The sequence below is a fragment of the Danio aesculapii genome, chromosome 6 (assembly GCF_903798145.1).
Source record: "Danio aesculapii chromosome 6, fDanAes4.1, whole genome shotgun sequence".
Classification (NCBI taxonomy): Eukaryota; Metazoa; Chordata; class Actinopteri; order Cypriniformes; family Danionidae; genus Danio; species Danio aesculapii.
In genome coordinates, this window is record NC_079440.1 from 31,225,906 (window position 1) to 31,246,597 (window position 20,692).

Genomic DNA, 20,692 nt, shown 5'->3' on the forward strand with positions numbered 1-20,692 from the left:
AAGGTTGCTGGTTCGAGCCTTGGCTGGGTAAGTTGTCGTTACTGTGTGGAGTTTGCATGTTCTCCCTGCATTTGTGTGGGTTTCCTTCGGGTGCTCCGGTTTCCCCCACAGTCCAAAGACATGTGGTACAGGTGAATTGGGTAGGCTAAATTGTCTGTAGTGTATGTGTGTGTGTGTGTGTGTGAATAAGTGATGGGTTGCAGCTGGAAGGGCATCTGCTGTGTAAAACATATGCGGTTTAAGTTGGCGGTTCATTCTGCTGTGGCGACCCCGGATTAATAAAGGGACTAAGCCAAAAAGAAAATGAATGAATGAAAGTATTGCACTAGGGATGTAGAGTAAGATCATGCAGAATATGTAGATTATAAGTACTAATAATCAGCCAATATCTCGATAACATGCATGCTAATAAGCAACTACACTCTCAGAAATAAAGGTACGCGAGCTGTCACTGGGGTGTTACCTTTTCAAAAGGTACACATTTGTACTTGAATTGTCCATATTGCTACCTCAAAAGTATATATTAGTACCTAAAAATTAAGGGGAACACTTTTGTACTTTTTAGGTACTAATATGTACCCTTGAGGTATTAATATGGACATTTTAGGTACAAATTTGTACCTTTCGAAAAGGTACCAACCCAGTGACAAATCACGTACCTTTATTTCTGAGAGTGTAGTTAATTGTGAGAATTGATCCCAAAAGTGTTATCAAATGTGTTAATTTTGATTGATTGGGATAATTCTGTAGGGGATTGAATAACGCATAAAATGTAATAAACTACTAGGATAGATAAATGCAATAATGCAAAGATAAAAGTGAGATAAAAGTGCATGCTTTATGGTTTTGCATACTTAAATGTAAAAATACACTGCAAAGTGAACTCAGCATTGCATATCTTGTGATTTGACTATTGCGGATGCACACAATGCATTATCGATGCTAAAACAATAAAATATATTGTGCATGTCATGTGAACGGTCCCCAAACTAAAGTGCAACTAAAATAAATATACACTTTTAAAATATTATTTAAAAAAATGTTTAACTATAATGAAAATGAAAAATGCAACATATATATATTTTTTTATTTATAGTATGTAGCATGTATAGCATGTAAATAAAGGCAACAGGCCTATCTGTGACTCCAATTGACAGCTTGGATGATTATTTAGCAGAGCAGACCCGAGGCCAGTGTCGTCCCATGGGTGTGGATGGGACAGGAAGTTTGGGCTGTTGTAGCGGTTTCCTCATCACTTCCTATTGGCCTGTTGAACAAAACCTCACAGGGAGCCAGACGTCTGACAGTCAGTGTGTCTCAAGCGTGTTTATGCTGGAAATCTCAAGGCAGCAAATCAGCCCAGAATATGAACCAGCATGGACCGAAGAGCTGTGAGCTCAATAATAGACTTGAGAATTCCCTTAATGGGCGATCAATTCCATATGCACATTTCTTAAGTATGCAAAAATATGCAATATTTTACAATGGGAATTTAATATCCAATAAATTCAGCAGAAACGAAGCAGAAAGCCTGTTTTTTTAACAGCAAGCCCAATCAATTCCAAGAAAGGTGGCCATTGTACTTTTAACAACATGACAAGAGTGATGAAAATAATTGACTTGGCTGATATAATAAATCATAGGTCCAGGAAAATGCAGGTCAAAGGATAAAATGAAATGTGAAATATATCCAGCGATGTCTTTACACCCCATAAAGTACTTTACACACTTGATCACTTCCTCAAAATATTTTCTTAACATTCCATTTCTACTCTACATAATCATTTGGATAAAACATATGTTGTCCATTCAAGAGCATTAATAACAATAATTATTAATACTTTAAGTATTACAACAAGCAGCAGGTGACCAAGTGCGACATACAGCACTCACAAAATACTGACCCTAATGAGAAGAAACTGTTGAATAAAGTTATTTGTGTTGTGTGTAAAAAAGCATTCTCATTGCTTGATAATTATCTGATTGGACAACTGAAGGCATACAGTCTGTTTTTGAGGGTGTATTTGTCTGGACTCTGAATGATTCTGGTACCTTGCTGTCAAAAGAGGATGCTAGAGCTCTCAGATTTAATCTAAAACATCTTAATTTGTGTTTCAAAGATGAACAAAGGTGTCAGGGGTTGGGAAATAAATGAGCATGAGTAATTAATTAAATCATTTTTATTTTTGAGAAGTAGTTTTCTTAATTTTTTAAAGGTTTATATATTAATAAACCAAAAATCGAGGAACACCCAAATCTAAATTATGTTAAAGTCACAGTGTGTTGTAACTAAAAATATAACTAACTAATATGATTAATATTTGTAAATATATGAAAAGTAGTATCCAAGTAGAATTTTTAGAAGGCATGAAAATACTGAAACTGCACCAATAATAAAAAGTGTTGCCAAGTAAAGAGAGATTTTGTTGAGAAAGAAACATGTCTAGATTGATCAGACCAGTGTTTCCCAACCCTGTTCCTGAAGGCACACCAACAGTACACATTTTCAACCTCTCCCTAATCAAACACACCTGAATCAACTTATCATAACATCAGAAGAGACTCCAACACCTGAAGTTAATGGGTCAGAAAAGGGAGACATCCAAAATATGTACTTTTGGTGTGCCTCCAGGAACAGGGTTGGGAAACACTGGATCAGACAATATAGCACAATTTAGACAACGCTGAAAATTTACACCAGGCCAGATGCATCTTGACAATCTCCTAAAGTGCTATAAAAGATCATATAGCAATGCATTTTATTTACAACGGGTTCAGCGGGCCTAAATAATCACAAATTGGTTACAAATCCCAAAGTGAAGGTTAAAGACAACATTCACATAATCCAGCTAGATGAGGAAAAGTCCATAAATACATTTCTCTCTGTGTTCAAAGTCGGAGAAAATTATAAGTCTGGCAGGCGCTGCGTAGCAAACCCATATCCATAAATACATACTGAGGCTGAGATTGCTGCAGGCCTTCAGCTTTTAGATGGCAGTACAAATTACAAGTTGGCGAGGTGGAGGAGCAGCTCACAAATGAGGAGAGCAGGTCAGTGGGTTTCCGGTTGAACTGGGATTGAGGTTAGAGACAGAACAAACAAACTGATGCCTAACATGCACGTGCACATGCATTCGTTCTCTCATGACAAATCATTACAGACTGTAGGCTTGCAAGTGGCTGAAACTGAACAGCAGGAAGCTTCATGGCAGTTTATGTTAATTAAAATAAAAACACACACTCAAACACATAATATATATTTAAAGTAGAGATTGAAGATGATACTGATTTAAGCCAATATAACACAAAATCTGGAAACTAAACATTTCTGGCTTATATAGATATGATTGTTTCACTCAAATATTAATGAAATTGCCTTGTCTAACAAAAATGATCTTAAACTAATTAAACTAACTTAAAATGGTAGCTTTCTTGTTCCCAGCATGCTTTGTGTTAGTATAAGTAAAATAAATGTTGAAATTAAGTGTTATTGTGTGCTTGTTTGCACAAATGGAGAAACAATTGTGTCTTTATGTCATGCTATGTTGGGTTTTCTGTTATGTTGAAAAGTGTAGAGTCAGTATTGTATTGAAGAGTAGATTCTGTGGTTTAGTTAAAGTTTAACAAAGACTGCATATAATGCATGATCCACAAATATAATTATACAGAGTTTTCCTGACAGATACTTTTAAGTTGTTGCTAACAAATGCTTAATCAGAATGATTTGAGTTAATGTGACTATTTAGCAAACAAACTGCACAAATAAGTTCAATATTCAATAATTAAAATTACACTTACCGGCCACTTTATTAGGTGCACCTTACTAATCCTGTATTGGACCCCTTTTTGCCTTCAGAACTGGCTTAATGCTTCATGGCATGGACTCAACAAGGTACTGGAAATGTTCCTCAGACATTTTGGTCCATATTTGAGTACAGTGAACTCATTGTCATGGTTAAGAAACTAGTCTGGGATGATTCACACTTTATAACATGGCGCACGTTATCCTGCTGGAAGTAGCCATCAGAAGATGCATTTAGAGATGCTCTTCTGCATACCTCAGGTGTAATATGCATACCTCGAGTGGTTATTTGAGTTACTGTGGCCTTTCTATCAGCTCAAACCAGTCTGGCCATTCTCCTCTGACACCAACAAGGCATTTGCGCCCACAGAACTGCCGCTCACTGGATATTTTACCTTTTTTGGACCATTCTCTGTAAACTCTAGAGTTGTGTGTGAAAATCCCAGTAGATCAGCAGTTTCTGAAATACTCAAAGCAGCCTGTCTGGCACCAACAACCATGCCACGTTCAAAGTCACTTAAATCACCTTTCTTCCCCATTCAGTTTATTATATTGGACATATTGACCATGTCTATATGCCTAAATGCACTGAGTTGCTGCCATGTGATTGGCTGATTAGAAATGTGCGTCAATGAGCAGTTGGACAGGTGTACCTAACAAAGTGGCCGGTGAGTGTACATTATAATTAAGATTGTGAGGAGTAGCATGAGGCCAAAAAACTAAATAAAATAAATAAAGTTCTACTAACTCACAGATTAGGTTAAGTAAATAAAACTTAAGTGTGACCAAATACAATTTGGTATACTCTTAATATATAGTAAATAAAACTTATAACCACATTTAATATTAAAAAAAGAATTAAGATTAATCAAATTAAGACAACTAGATTGAACAATTTAAGCAAGCAACACCAGAATGTGGTGTGGTGTACCAGAATTCTTTAACTATTTGAATTGCCATAATAGTCATTCTGCTCATTCATATAAGACATTAAATTCAAAGCTCCTATTGACATCTACTGTCATCTTATTCTTTGAAGTATTACTCTACATATGCAATGTTTATTGTAATAAAGCCTATAATTGTGTACAAGTCACAGACAACCTGCGGAGGTGCGTACCTCACTTTATCCAGCAAGCAAGACAACAATGTCTTCTCACTGCAGTGATAATTTGGTTTTGAAAGACATGTCTGAGGTAAAGTTATGTTTTTGCTATCAGAAAGTTATGTTTTTGTTAGCAGAAAGTTGCTAGGTACCAGAGGCAGGCCCATTCAAAGTCAAAGGAAAAAACAGGCGACGCTGAAATGCATGAAACAAATTTGACCGTTATGGCCATTCAAGCTTAAAATACTCAAAACTCTGTGTTTTAACATTTTAAAAAGCAGGTATTTAGATAAAGTGTACTATAGTAATATGGCTTTGATTTTAACAAAGATGACCACTTTTTTTTTTTATTCTAAATGTTAAAAAGACTTTTCATAGTGAACGATTGGATCTATTTACATGCAAAATGTAAGCATAAATCAGCATAAACATACAATAGAGCACCATCAGAATCAGCAACAATGGTCTTAGTTGAAAAATAATGTGTTACTGTGTAAAAATACATTTTATGAAATAACGATTCTTTAAAAAAAAGGACCCAGAGTGCAAAAGCAGTTCACAGATTTAATGCAGTTTGAGAGTGCTTTCATGCCTTTGTTTCGGAACCAGTCTCATTTGTCCAGTTAGCGTGGTTCGTTTGGCATATGTGAACCCAGCAATCCATGCCAATACAATCGGACCGAGAATGCCTGAATGACGTGGTCTCGGCTCGATTGATTGATTGATTGATTGATTGATTGATTGATTGATTGATTGAGAGAGAGAGAGATTTAATTTTAGAGTTTTAATTTTATTGTCATTTCAGCTTCTATGGCTATGTCATGGCAAAAAAAAAGATACATTTTACCACGTTTTATAAATACCAATTTTCTATAATTATGAAAATATTCTAACAATTAAAAGTAATCTGCAGCAATCAATAATATACAAAGTAAAATACATAAATAATAATGATAATATAGAAGATAAAAATCTAAAAGTTTTTCTTTTGATAAAAATTTTACAATTTTAGATGGATTCACATTTAAAAATTGCTTCATTTAAGGTCTCTCCAGATAAAAATTATTGTCTGATAACATTAAAAATGGGGCACTCCACAAGAATATGTTTCTCGGCTCGATTGAAATGAACTCTGGAGCAGATCGGTTGTAGTAAGAAAGCAAAACGATCCAACAAACTAACAAACCAGGCTATATCACAGTGCATTATGTCTATGTAATTGCCATATATTCACCTATATGAAGAGAGAATGATGAGTAGGGTGGGATGCCATCATTTCTAACGGTAAATGTCGAATACGAAAGTGAAAGCATGGTGAAATATTACAGAGTGCCGTTTATCCGTTAGGAAAATTGACCAAAATTACCATCTGATAACTTTTCCATATTTCAATCTTATAATATTTTGTATTAGGCATTGTTTTGTTCATTTCTGCACTGACACATTGAAATAAAGCAGTTTCTGTTCATCTGTTATTTCTCTCTATAATTTAAGTGTATAACGCATAATTCTAGCCAATGTTTTTTTAATTGATTGATTGATTCAATTTTTACAAAGCTTGACAACTGAAATAAGGCTATGTATGAGAAAGTCTTACCTCTGATTTAAATTTGGTGATGATGTCTGTGGGTGTAAATATTAAGGTGCACTTTTTAACTTATAATGTCTTGTTGCTTATCGTTAATTAAAATAACGACGTGACAGCTGAGCGGAATCTGTGGGACCCTGAAAATAAACCCTGACCAATGTGAGGGGAGTTTACTCGCACGTGACTAGTTTGAACTATTTTGGTCTGTTTATAAACTCTGCCATGTGAAAGCGAACGGTACCAGGAAGAAAAAAATAAACATTGTATAAATTATTATCCCCGTTTCGGAACAAAACAATCGTTCTACAAGTGTGAAAGCACCCTTAATTGTTCAAAGGACACGCTGGGATAATGAATACAAATAACAAAAAACAAAAACAAAACAAACAAAAAAAACTACATTTTACAAAGTGAATCAAAAACATCACCTCATCGCCAGACAACGCAAACTTTTGTTTATGTTTAGACTAACGCGAACAGTAGTTCAGCACACATCTGTCTTTATTTCTTTGGTCTGGAAGTTTAGTCCTGAGGGTCAATTTGGGATATTTTCCCACAGCTCTCACACTCGCGTACCTGGGTGTGCTTATGAGAACACAGTCCCATGTTGGAAACAGATGTGGCAACATGACATCAGACCCACAATGCATACACTGAACACACACCAGCTGAGAATAAACAAAACCCTTCCATGAGCAACACCAGACTGCATTAGCGCTGGTTTGTGCATCATGGAACAGATCACAGAGCAGTGTCGCCTTATGAATCATTAAACGCAATCTGCCTAATAAAACATCAACATCATCTGACAACAGATCAATCAATAGCGCAATTCATATGCACTCAGCGGTGCTAAATTAAATGTAATGGAAAGCCAGTCCCAGTACACTCCTGAAGAGCACTAGAAAGAGTAATAAATCTGTGAACCAGATCTGACCCCATTGTTCTTCCATTATCTTGACATAATATGAACAGTCATTTACCTCCAGCAGGGCTTCTCCTGCTGCAGTACAGCATGTTTGGTGGTAACGCCACATTCCAGAGTCCTGTAGCCTAATAAAGCTGGATAATGACCATTTTCCACTCTCCGCTGTTTGATCTTTGCAACAGGGGAATTCAAAGAGCACTGTTATCTGATCCAATCATGGGAAGTTCTCATCCTCTACCAAACTGCTCGGACTGTCTTATAACATCACATCATGTCCAGCGTCATTTAGATAATCATCCATGTCAAGCCAACGAAATATGAAGGAGGCTATTAAGATAAACATGCCGTTGTAAAGCCAGTAAATGTTTTCCAAGTTTTTCTTGATTGAACAGCTGGCAACTGTAAAAAAAAAATAGTTTTGAAAGCCACAAGACCCACAAACATAACGTTATGCCTCTTTCTAGTGGTACAGTATGGCTCGATACGGGTCACCTTTAATCAAACTTGTGTCTCCACTGCCAAACGGTACTTATGATGTCTTTTGGTCAGCGTGGCGTCCAACAGAAAGTTGTAGTCGATGTCATTCTTGCTTCAAGTTTACATATATCTCGATGTATAAATGTTAATTGCTAACCTTTTCACGAACATTAATTGATTATAGCTGCAGATCAATGATATAGTGAAATAGCCAACCATAACGTCTGTGATTATTTAAAATAAATAAAACACGAAAACATACAAATCCTTACAGTTGTTACAAATGTTACCAAAAAAATATCCAACACATTTATATAGGCATTATTTGGGTTTATAAACGATACAAGACATATATAGTCAGTACAAACCTCTCATTTTTATTCTTCACCAGCACATGTAACGTTAACATCTTGTTAGAAAGTTTGTCCGTCATTCAAAGTTCACAATACTCCAAAAGGTGATGATAATAATTAAACATGTCAGTTTGTTAATGTTTTAGGTTGCTGAAAGAATCATTTGCTCCCTTGTTTTTTTTTTGGGCTTCTCCTTTGTTTTTTTGAGCTTCACTATCGCCTTTGTTCAATTCTAAAAGGATGTCAGAAGCACTTCATTAATCACACACGATGTTATCATCAGCTCAAGTTCGTTATATCAACTATAGATGTGCACACGAGCTCTGTAGAGAAAGTGAAACCACTCACGCTACATGGCAATGGATTTATATAATAGGTTATAGAATAAAACACCATCTGTCACAGCAATGTTGACAGACAAGACTCTACTTTTTGGAAACAAAGATGTCACAGTACCATGTGACGAGAAGGAGGTGGATGAACTCCACACGTAGCTACAACAATGTATATACATAGAGCTGTGTTTGAGTTGCAGGTGCTGTTATGTAGCTCTGAACAATAAATTGCATGTGATTGTTGTGCACATTTGTCTATAATCCCAGCTCTGTTATCAGCTGTGAATCTCCAGCACGTGTGCTCAGCTGCAGTAGTGTTTTGTTATGGTTGCCTTATATTTGTAGGATATTTGCCTCCCGTTCTCTCTCTCTGTCTCCCAGCCTGTCATTTCCTTTAGGTCCGCCTTCGCGACGGCCGATTGGTCAGGAGGCCAGTCAATCATCATTTGGCGACGTGGCGCGGTCATATAAAAGGACGCCAGGGAGAGCGGAAGAGATCGCTTTTCCTTTGATCTCGTTTTTGTGTGATTTTGCTGACCTGATTTTGTTTTTGCTTTACTTTTGTTTGGGTAAAATATTCTGTATTACTTTAGCCCATTTAGACTACTTTGAGATTTTTGTACATCTTTATTTCTATTGTTTTTGTTTGTTACTTTCTGGCCCAGCTCCTACCTGACAAGATTGAGAGATCTCAAGTTCACACTTTTTTCCTCAGCGTAAGGTGGACAGGGAAGATGTTGTATGACTTCCATTTTGCAAACACGTAGGCAATCCATAGTTTAAAACACCAGGTAAAAAGTGAACACCATCTGTGTATTTATTTTTATACAGTTCAGTATAGGGAAGATTACGGCGCTTTTTCTTTTCTTGCTTCTAGCGAGGTTTGTTTACGAGTTAGAATTGTTTTGCTATATTTATTTCTTTGATTTGGCTTCACTATCGTCCCATTACTCTTGAGTTGACCTAATTTTGTTTGATACTTTGTTTGAATTTGATGCTTGATTATAATTGTAAATATTTCTTCGTTTTGTAAATATATTTGGGCATTCTGGCTTCACTTCTGGCTTCTTTGTACATTAAACCATTTTTGTTGGCAGTTTTGTTGTTTGTGTCTTGCTTGCATCCATCACTTGTGAAAGTACCACACCTTTTAAATGTTATTACTTTTACCTTAGACTAACATCAAAGAGGTAGTAACATTTAATTAGGGGCTCTCCGAGATTAATAATCAGGATTTAAAGAGCTGGATAACAAGATCCTCAAAAAGTAAAACTGGTGTGGTTATTTTTACATTGTGTTGGTGGAAAGCAAGCTGAATAGTTCTCTGTCAAGCTACTCAAAATATTCCTGATGTAAATAGTGTCATCTTTTTGCGTAGCTTCTCGGTAAACTACAGCCATATTACACACTGCTTCCCAGCAATATTTAACTTTGTGTGTGATGTCACTGAGATGGCAGGACTAGCGACTCACTTCCGAATAAACTGATAAACATAGAGAATTGGTGACTTCTGCACTGGCTGTCTCAACATAATTCCACCTAGCAGCACCAAAATTTCAAAAACCATATCATGTTCGAAGTCTGTGTTTGGAAAAATATCTGCGCTCCTATTGGTCATGTCACAGATATGTTGAAACCGGTCCATGAAAACATGTTAAACCTTCTGCAGAGGCATCAAACGATCAATTCTTGTCTGCCAAAGCCCATTGTTGAACCAATTAACCACCACACAACTATGCCAAATGGATTGCCCCCAAAACATGTTGATTTTGTGCAATCTGAACTCTCTGGCACACTTAATCATTAATAGATCACAGTCTTATTTTTGTGACCATTTAATGTTTTAAAGAGAACCAAAGTGACACTTCCTGGGAAACTGGGGCAAAGTATTAATAATAAAGAATGAAAGGTGATGCAACTGCAGAAACTTGTGCATTTGGATTCCTGCATAACAAATAACTTTCACCTCTAATAATCATAAAAGCCAAATGCTGTTTCATGTAATCAAATGCAATCACTGTCATGTTGTTTTGCATTCAGATGGCTGATGGTTGAAAATGCAATCAGTTCTAATGAGTTGCCTTTAATTCACTCAGGCATTTCAGAATGACTAAAACAACTTTTGAGATGATTTGTATTAGGACTGATTAGCTGGGTCATACAGTTAACCATCCACATCATTTGATGCAGCAAAGTCACAGGATTTGAGGAATTTATTCAGTATGTTTATTTGCATTGGTTTCATTAAATAAAATAATTATCTCCATCAGCTGAGTACACACCTTTTATGTGCATTTTAAGATTTATATGCACATCTTTCTGTTTCTATACAGCAATGGCACAGATGTGTGTATAAAGTGTATAGATTAAAACGTTTGGTAACCCAACTACTGAATAATTAATTGAAGACATTAATCAGGGTATATGTAGGAATCCTAAAGGTAATTTCAATACCTTTTCAAAGACCTTCTCATAATATTTTAAGACCTCATTGCCACTTCAAGTTCTAATCAGTATCAAACCTTTAACTTAATAAACAGTTATTAATAAACAGTTGTTGTTAAATAAATCAATGGAGCACAACCATGCAACAGAACTCAGATAAGTCAGGAAGAAACAAAGCTTGAAAGAATAAATTACTGTGTTGTTGTTTTCAGCGACAGGCTTCAGCCACTGTTTAAACTCGTCTTTCTCCAACCAGGAGTACGTAAACTTGCATTTTCAATTTTCCTGTTTCACTCTATGGTTTTGCTACATGTGGAGAGCGTCACATTACCTTTCCATGTTTGTCACACATTAAGTGACGTCACCTGGATGAAGGAGCTTGGCTGGACGCACCCCGGCCCAAACCAATCGGGTGGATCGAGGAAAAGAAATTTATTTATGCTTTTTTGGAGTCAAACACTTTGGACAGGTCTTGAACAAAATTTAAGACATTGTAAAAACGTGATTAAGACTTTTTATAACCTTTTAAGGCCCTTAATTTTCTCATAATTAATTTACCACCTTTAATACTTTTTAAGACCCCACAGACACTCTGTTAATTCAAAAATGCTGATTCATCCAGTAAAGTCAATTGTTTGTTTTTTATTCAAGTGAATAAATCAATAAATAAATACATACATTAATTTTAAATATTATAACCCTTGTGCTTTGTTCAAATTTACAACATTTTTGTTATATTAGTGCATGATTTTGACCCACTGACTTCCAATATAATGACAATTTTTTTTTTAATTGAAATGCCTTGACGACTTAAAACCATGCATTCTTTCAATTATTGTTGGTTTACCCTGTTAAGAAGAGGTACAATTTTTCATTTTTACAGTTAATTATCAGTTGGAACAATTAAACTGTTAGATAGGACTGGGCAAAAACATTTCTGGCTTTTATATGGAGTCCTATGGAGTGAAAGAGCAAATTATAGTGCGTGCATAAATACACTAACTATGTTTACTATGTTCTGAGAGCTGAGGTGCTTTTTATTTTCTCAAACATATCAAGGCAAATGTGCAAAGGTCTCCCTTACACCCTCACATGCACACGTTATACTCCAATTAAAAAGGCAGAATCTAAGCTCAATTTTTCAACTGTGACTAATGATCAACAGTAACAAAATTGGCATTTTCCCAAAATGTGTGTCAAAATAGGATTTGTCAACAAAAATCATACAATTTGCTGAAATGCAGAGAAAGTTGTGGCCAAATTAAGCCTCAAAGTGGATGAAAACATCTCCAACAGCAAACAAGGGCTAAGTAATATTCTATATACTGATAATTTCTCAATTCAGAAGGGGGAGAATCTTTATTTAGTGATTTTTCAAACTAACCCTAATCAAACAGTTCTCGTTGTCAAGTACGAGGAAGAATCCTGATATAATTAAAAGAAGACTATGTATGAGCAGCGACCAGCAGTAAAAGCGTTTTAAAATCCACAATGCTAACATGAAACAGTGCACAAGCCCACAATCATCTTAAACTCCCCCTGCTTACTGCATTATTTTTATGTTGTCGTAAAATCAAGCAATACACTTTCATAATTTTATCCATTTAACAAAATAAACAAAGATCTACGCAGAAAATATCTTCGTCAGATGTGTAACTACGCCCAGGCTAGCACTTAGAGAGTGACTTCAGGCCTTCGGCTGTAAAACAGACTTAAAGACGCAGGATTTAAAAGCTAAAGCCATGCGGCAGCTGTCACCCACCACAACCGGCACGCAAAACAAGACTGCCAGAGGTCTCCGGAGAGACGGCCGTTTACATTCTCCAGCACAGCCGCAAACGGACAAAACCAAACACAGCACGCTGGCTACAGTGCATGCTTATTTTTACATAAACTTTGAGTAGCTTTGCAAACACAATAGCAAATGTACAATATTTGTGCAGCAGAATCAAACAAACAAAACAAGCAGCCAAATTTACCAGATAATTGTGAAACAGCATGATCAGGATGTAGTAACATGGGATGAGCATCGTTTCAACAGTTTAATCAACAACTGCCATTGTAGTCAAGTTGACCCAAAGTTTAATTTATTAAGAAAACAAATCTAAATCAGCAAAAACATTAATCATCTTTTGTTTTTAATTTTACAAATACAAAACACTAAACATAAAGAACGCCACATGGAAAAGATTTTTGTGCCTCAGGCCAGAAGAGCTGAACAAAAGTTTTGAACTGATTTACCGAACAGTGATTGAATGGACAGTTGGAATTGGTTTAATTCAATCAAGCTATTTAACTCATCAATAAACTAGTCAAATGACATGACCTTTAGAAATTAAACCACAATTCAAAAGTATGAGCCCAGTAGGGGGAGATTTTTTTGAAATCAATATATTATTATGCATTAAATTGATCAAAAATGACAGCAAGGACATTTATTAAGGTTACAAAAAAGGTTCTACCGAGACTTGAAATACTATTTTCCACTTTAATTTGCATTTAGAAATGTTTCTTGCACACCAAATTAGCACAATTTCAATGACTTGTGAAAGATTGTGTGGCAATAAAGACTAGAGTAATGGAATCACAGGGATAAATTACATTACAATGCTTCCCACAGCTTTGAAATATACTTGCGGTGGTAGACAGATTGAAACACACCTTTTACCCACATCACATAAATAGTTAATTATATGCAACAAACAAAACATAATTGAATTTTTAACAATAACTTTATTATGACACTGTTATACACTGTTTCTTTTTAATAGGTTAAAGTAAAAAACAAGACTGTTGAAATAAAAAAGACATCCACTATTAGGGTTGTCACGATACCATCACTTCAGGCCATGACACTATACCAGCTGAAGTATCACAATACCAAGTAGTATTGTGATACTGTATTAATTTATAACTCAAATCTATGAAATGAAGCAAATTGCCAGAAATACTATATTTTATATGTCATAATATTTATATTCAATTCAGAATTTCCTTATTATTTAAAACGTATTATTTGTACTTAGTTTTTTGTATACTGTGACTCTTTTGTTGATATTGCAATAATAAGAATAAAATACATAAATAAATAAATCATTGATTATGCCATATGATCTGTGATTACAGCAGCAAACTACAACCGCATGCAGACAGTTAAAATAAAAGTAAAATAAAGTGGTCTATTGATTATTTTCTAACACAACTGTAATGACTACAGTGGCACCACCAGTATTTTGGAGCCATAGTATCGCGGTGCTTCCGAAGTACCGGTAAACCATGCCACCCTATCCACTATTTCTGTTACTTTTGTTCTATTCAGGAACCATGTACACATACTGACAGGGTAAAATTTGCTTCTGTCTCTTTCAAGTTCAAAACAAACTTGAATGCCAAAGCATTTTAGATACGCATATAAAAAAGCCTAATGTAATATATTAATTTAATTAATTAAATAATCAGCAAAAGAGAAATAAATGACAGAAAAAACAGAATAAAAACAGACAATATCTCTAAAAAAATTATCCTAATTACAAGACTAAAACTTGTAGATTATTTAAATAGGGCAAATGCGTCGATTAACCACTAATGGTGTACATATATTTTGCAGCCAGCTTAGACCAGTCATTTCATCCTCTCCGAGTATTTAGGAAGGTTTTTCTGAATCGTTTAGGTTAATTAATCTATTATTTCTTTATTACTTCAAGAAACGACTAAAAACTCAACTATTTAGTCTCCACTTTCCTTCCTAATCTTAACTGCCTCTCTGGCTACTAACTGTACTCTCTCAAAAAGAAAAAATACATTACTAATGCTTTGCTTCTTAGACTTTACACACCTGAAACTTGTCTATAGCACTTATTCACTGCTGCTCTTATACAGTTGTGTAAATTGCCTCCTTGTCCTTATTTGTAAGTTGCTAAAAAAATAATAAAAATTACTTTTTCTTTAGGTCTCGCAGCTGTGCTTGCTGTCAGCTGTGAAGCCAAGCAAGTAGTCTTTAATAAAAGAATAATGCAAAAACCCACACAAGCTTTAAAAAGCGAAAGCAAAGGTTGCATTTTAGAAGATTTAGAAACCTGGGCCGAGCTAACTTAAGTCCCAAAAAGGCGCATCCCTGTGGGTCTGCAAAGCTGTGGGAGTGTCTGTGGGAGTGCTGACAGGTCTCGTTCTCACAGAACAAAATGGGTAAATGAGAGAAGATTTTCGGCTAGTTGATTAATCATGGATGCTTGATTATATTGGGCAGATACAAAAAAAAAAAGTGTTAAATTATGTTAATAAGAGCAACAAAAAAAAGTGTCACTAAATATATTTTGGCAGCCGTTAATATACCTGGGCGGCCCGTCCAAGTAAACTCTATGTGTGGGAAGCACTGCATTATAAAATATACTCAAAATACTAACATTTCCAATTATAATATAATTTTACAACAATAGTTTTGAAAACACACAGCCACAATGAGTATAAGAAACTTTAAAAAACATTTTTTTTTTAAATCTTAATAGCCTCAAACTTTACTATGCAATGGTCAAAATCAATAAATTAATAAAAAACATTAAACTACTCTACATGTTATAGAGTCAGCAAGACTAGAGACAAGAAATAACTAACTACCCAACCAACCAACTCTGGATCTCTCAACCAGGCCCAAACGGCAACAAACAGAGCCAGAAAACTGAATAAAAGTTGTGCGCTCACCTCAAGCTCATAAAACTCCTGAGCCTCATCCAGGCCCTGGACACGGATCTGCAGGCCCTTGTTGTGGCCTTTTCCACCAGCCCCCATGGCAGAACTAAGGCTCTGGCCAGGCTCCAATGTGCTGATGCCAGTGTTGTTCTGACCCCCGAGTCGTGATCCAGCAGGGGTCTGCAAGGAGCGGTAGGAGCCCTCGATCTCACCCATAGCTGCTCCCAGTGCAGCCTCCCTCCGCTCTTACATACATACACACACCTCCGCCTGCAGACAACACACAGCAATCAATGAAACGACACAATGAAATCTCAAGCCAGTTATACAGGAATCCATATCATGGTAGAATCAATGAGACCATTTCAGTATTCAAAGACAATGCTTTTATGATAAGTGATGAAACTGGATATCCATCCAGAGATGGCAATTAGAGTCCACCAATTATCTGGCTATTCTTCTTATAATCATTACTTTGAAAAGAAAGAAATATAAGTGAAATGAAAGAGCTGATTAATATGATTTTGATAACAAAATTTGTATCATAGTCAACATAGATTAAGTGAAGGCATTCATTCAATCACTATTATTATTATTATTATTATTATTATTGTTATTATTATTATTATTTAATCCTTGTGTATTATTCAAATTGACTGCCCTTTAATACTTTTGTGACTGTTTTTGCCCCATTGACTTTTATTACAGCAGCATCTTTTGATTGCAAAGCCATGACATCAAATAATCATGCATTCTTAATGGTTGGTGTTTTTCCCTGTTGGGAAGAGGTCAAACTTTTTATTTTTATGTTAATCATCAGTTGGCACCATTAAACCTTTAGTTTCTGGTTTAAATATGAAGTTCTATGGAGTATTTGTATCCAGAAACTAAGCTTTTTGCGCTGCAATTGATTATCAAGATTTAAAATATCAAAGCATTTTCCCAACATATGTGTTAAAATAAGATCTGTCACTAAAATGTATTCCATTTGCTGAAACACATAGAAAGTTGTGGACAAATTAAGACTCAAAATCACCCTAGAGTGGATGAAAACATCCCGAACAGCACATAAGGGTTAAATGAACATATTGCCATATACTTTCATTTACAAAACAGTACATGAAAATCAGAGAAAAGATAAAAGATGCCACATGTTAATTAAAAATGGTTTAATTTTTTTAAAAAACAGAACTACAATTCTGTTGTATTGATCAAATCAAGCAATTAGATTAAATCAAGAAATACAAAACTTAGTTGTTGATGGTATCTATCTATAGATATATGCATTTTGAAAGAGTAGCGTTACGGTGCTTTATGAAATTAGGCAGACTGACTAGTGTTATTTTTTTATGTACAGCATTGTGGGTCATATATTTTGTAACCAAATTATGCTACTAAACACGACTGATTTGAAATAGGTTTCATGCTGGGAGATGGGTTCACCAAAAGCATATTTAAACAATGACCACCTCAAAGCTCACAAAAAGCAATTTTGAGCCATTTAAAAAAACTTTTTGATGTATTAAACAGTTCAAAATCTGATTCCTTATCTAGGATTTAAGCTTATTACGATACATTTAGAAAATTATATTTAAAAACATTTCATGTCAGTTGATGTGACTACAATCAAAAACCTTTAAATTACGCAATTATTATTTAATAGTTAATGTCAGTATCCTTATGGATCAATTTAATTAATCTTATTAAGATGCATTTATAAAACAGAAAAAGAGAACATTCCATGTCAATTTGTTACTTTACACAATCAAAAACCTTAACAATTACACTATTAACATTGTAAGAAAGGAAAAAAGCACTAAGAAAAAATGTGACCCAATTCCTTTAAGTTCACATGGCACTTCATACAGTTCCTGCCAAACGATAGCAGTGACATGAGCACAAGCTCACATTAGTCAATACAAAATACTAATGTGTTGCCAGAATTAGCAGTGACTTTGCAGGAGATTTGACAACTCGTAACACTAGAGAGGCATCACTGCAATACCACCAACTCAAATATACCACATAAACAAACCCCACTTCAACTCTCTTGATCCCAAATGGTAAAGTGAGAAGAATCACATTCATTCTACATTAAAATCTTCAGCATTCAGCGTGTTTCTGGCTCTTTAATGCAACAGGTTACGTCAAATAATATGACTGGAAAACTTTTAAAGCACAGACTCATAAGCTGGGATCCAAACCGACACATTTCTCCTCAGAGGAAGGAAGGTAACACATTTGAGACCTTTTTATCCAAGAGTTTGAGCAGTTGCTGAATCAACCGACGATTAGTCACCATTAATCTTGTTTTGTTGTTGTCGTTAGGACAATGAAAGACATTTTCTCGTTACATGCTGCACGTTTTAACGTAAAGCGATTACATTAAAGCTTGAAATAAACGCTGAAGATGTGAATTTTAACAGGATAAAGCTGCAAAACTCAAAGGCACTTACAAAAAATCTCTGCATTGGCTTAATCTCTCAAAGCAAACTCATTTCACCACTCGTTTTAACCTAATTCAACAAGACCAACAAAATATCCTTAATTCTGAGGAAAACTAGAAGGACACAGTTTGCTGTTTGCCATTACAGACATGAAACAAAGACTGAGAAAGTTTAGTCAAACCACACAAACATGCGAAGAGATATTGAAACTCTACCGGACGCTTCACGGAGGCGTGTTTAAATAAACTACGGCTAATAAAACCGTCCACATTTGATTTTAATGGCTATATTGTGGAAATCGATAGCTTACCTTTTATTTTTCGCCTGGTATTTCTTCCAACTCTATATGAGTTACACGTCCGACCGTCGCTGTAGGCGAAGTGCGGCCAAAGCTGCGTTCTGATTGGACGACTACAGGCAGATCCTGGCGTCTATTGGTTCAGATTTGCACAGGAATGGTCGGCAGCTATTGGCTGAGACGGACCTGCGAATTAATTTGATTGGTTTCGAGACTCTAAGTAGTAGTAGTTTTTTATAATATAATATAATATAATATAATATAATATAATATAATATAATATAATATAATATAATATAATATAATATAATATAATATAATATAATATAATATAATATAATATAATGAAGTGTTTACTATACAATACTGTCTATATTAGTTAATATTTCCAGAAAATATAAAATAACAGGAATGTCAAATAATGATATTATCTGATCACATACAAAACAAGCAAATTTTAAGCTTTGTATGCAAGATGCCATTCAAAACAGTAAACATATAGGCAAATTATTAGGAGAACAGAGGAGCATCATCATTACCAAATTTATTTGAAAAGAACAGCACTGATTAACAGAAATGAAATAACTATGACCCACTCAATTGTATTATGGTTAATCCATTTAAATTTGTAAAAAATTAATCAGTTACCTTAATTCATTCATGTTTTCTCAGTAGAAATTGATTGTGTGGAACCCCCACACACACTTTTTCCCTGTTTTCCACTTTTTTATTTATTTCATGTCAGTAAGACAGTATCAAACAGTATCCAAGAACAGACTGTCTCTAGGATAGCAGTCTCTCATTTTAGGCATTTTGTGGTTGTTTGCTCAATGTCTCTGTTGCGTTGTTTCAGCAGGCGTGTGGCCGTCTGTAGGACATGATACCTCTGACGGAGGTGACGTCTCTGTACATGTTCATTCGTGATCTCTACCACGCATGAGGCCGAGAACCAGCCCCGCTGTCCATCCCGTACCCTACGGCCCTCCAGGAACCCTAGACAACAGCAGAAAGTAGAGAATGATGAGACAGATCCTCAAAAAAAATCACTGATGTTAAAAATAATCTGATTGGGAACAGCAGAACTAGGAACAACAGTACCATCAGTAGTTTTCTGTATGACATTGATCAGATCTCCCTGCTGTAGACTGAGCTCTCCTCTCTGCTGTCCAGCACAAACCTCAACACATCGCACCTGAGGACAGTCTTAAACACAGCAACCATTTAAATATAATCTGTTCATTTATTTAATAATTTATTCACAGATGTTTAAATAATTCTACATCAAATCATATTTTCAATGAAACCAAATCATAATTGCACGTCTCTGACTAAGAACAGATGTTTCAGATTTTGTAGAAAAACATTCTCAAAGTAATTGACACTTTTGCCCCCTAGTGGCCAATGTGTAGCTGCACATGTTCTAGTTTGCTTGTTAGGATGACCTTTTTTCTTTCTTTTGTTTTCGTTTGCTAGTGCTCATTGCTGCTCTATAATGTTATCAGAGGATTACTCAATTAACCTAATCCAGCTTCACCACTGTGGACCTAATGGGTGGAGTTTTGTTTAGTGATATTTATGGATAAGGTGGGGTCGGACCATCTAGCGAGGGTTGTTGCTAGACGAGATACAGCTGCGGCTGGAAGTTAGCGAGAATCATTTATATGATTTATTAAATTTCCCAATAATAGTGACGTACAGCCACCCAAACCATAAACCCAACCCTCACGGTAATGTAAAAACAGTAAATATACAAAGTCTTTTTTTTCTTCATATTATTAATTACACAGTAACATAAAAATTGTAATCATTGTAGCACATGTTGTCACAAGGATTATGCTATATTGACGTGCGTATCCAGCTGTATCACTTTGAGGGGAGCTCAGGTGTAAAGTTCCATCCTTTAAAAGCTGAACATGAATTCCTACACAAGGCTTTTGTTTAATTGTGTCGGAATTTTCAGTGTTTGACAGCTGTTTTATGCTAAACGACTGAAAATAATATCTGAAGATAAACTATTTAGCTTTTTCTTAATTTTCACAGTGTTGGGAATTTTTAGATCATCTCAATCCAGAATTGTAGGTACAATTCAAGCATTTTCAATTTCACTCATCTTCCATAATCTGGAATGATATACTACAATAAATGTATAATTTACAGTAGACTAAACTGGATCATTGCTAATGTAAAATAATGCAAAATGCTTAAATGTAAACATTTGATTCTTTTAC

At 35.3% G+C, this 20,692-nt stretch overlaps 2 protein-coding genes across 3 annotated transcripts in view; both read right to left on the minus strand.

The window, feature by feature from the left end:
- Positions 1-18,550, minus strand: part of farp2 (FERM, RhoGEF and pleckstrin domain protein 2) — a 108,013-nt gene extending 89,463 nt beyond the window's left edge. The window contains exons 1-2 of the mRNA XM_056459966.1: positions 18,477-18,550; positions 15,732-15,989 (exon numbers count right to left, since the gene is read on the minus strand). Of these exons, the coding sequence (XP_056315941.1) occupies positions 15,732-15,935 (204 nt within the window). The 5' untranslated portion in view covers positions 15,936-15,989; positions 18,477-18,550. The remainder of the gene's footprint in view (positions 1-15,731; positions 15,990-18,476) is intronic.
- Positions 18,551-19,009: 459 nt separating this feature from the next.
- The window catches only part of LOC130230774 (ephexin-1), a 28,452-nt gene continuing 26,769 nt past the window's right edge, over positions 19,010-20,692 (minus strand). For both annotated transcript variants that reach the window (XM_056459968.1, XM_056459967.1), the window contains exons 14-15: positions 19,563-19,667; positions 19,010-19,457 (exon numbers count right to left, since the gene is read on the minus strand). In XM_056459968.1, coding sequence (XP_056315943.1) covers positions 19,264-19,457; positions 19,563-19,667 — 299 coding nt within the window. In that variant the 3' untranslated portion in view covers positions 19,010-19,263. The remainder of the gene's footprint in view (positions 19,458-19,562; positions 19,668-20,692) is intronic.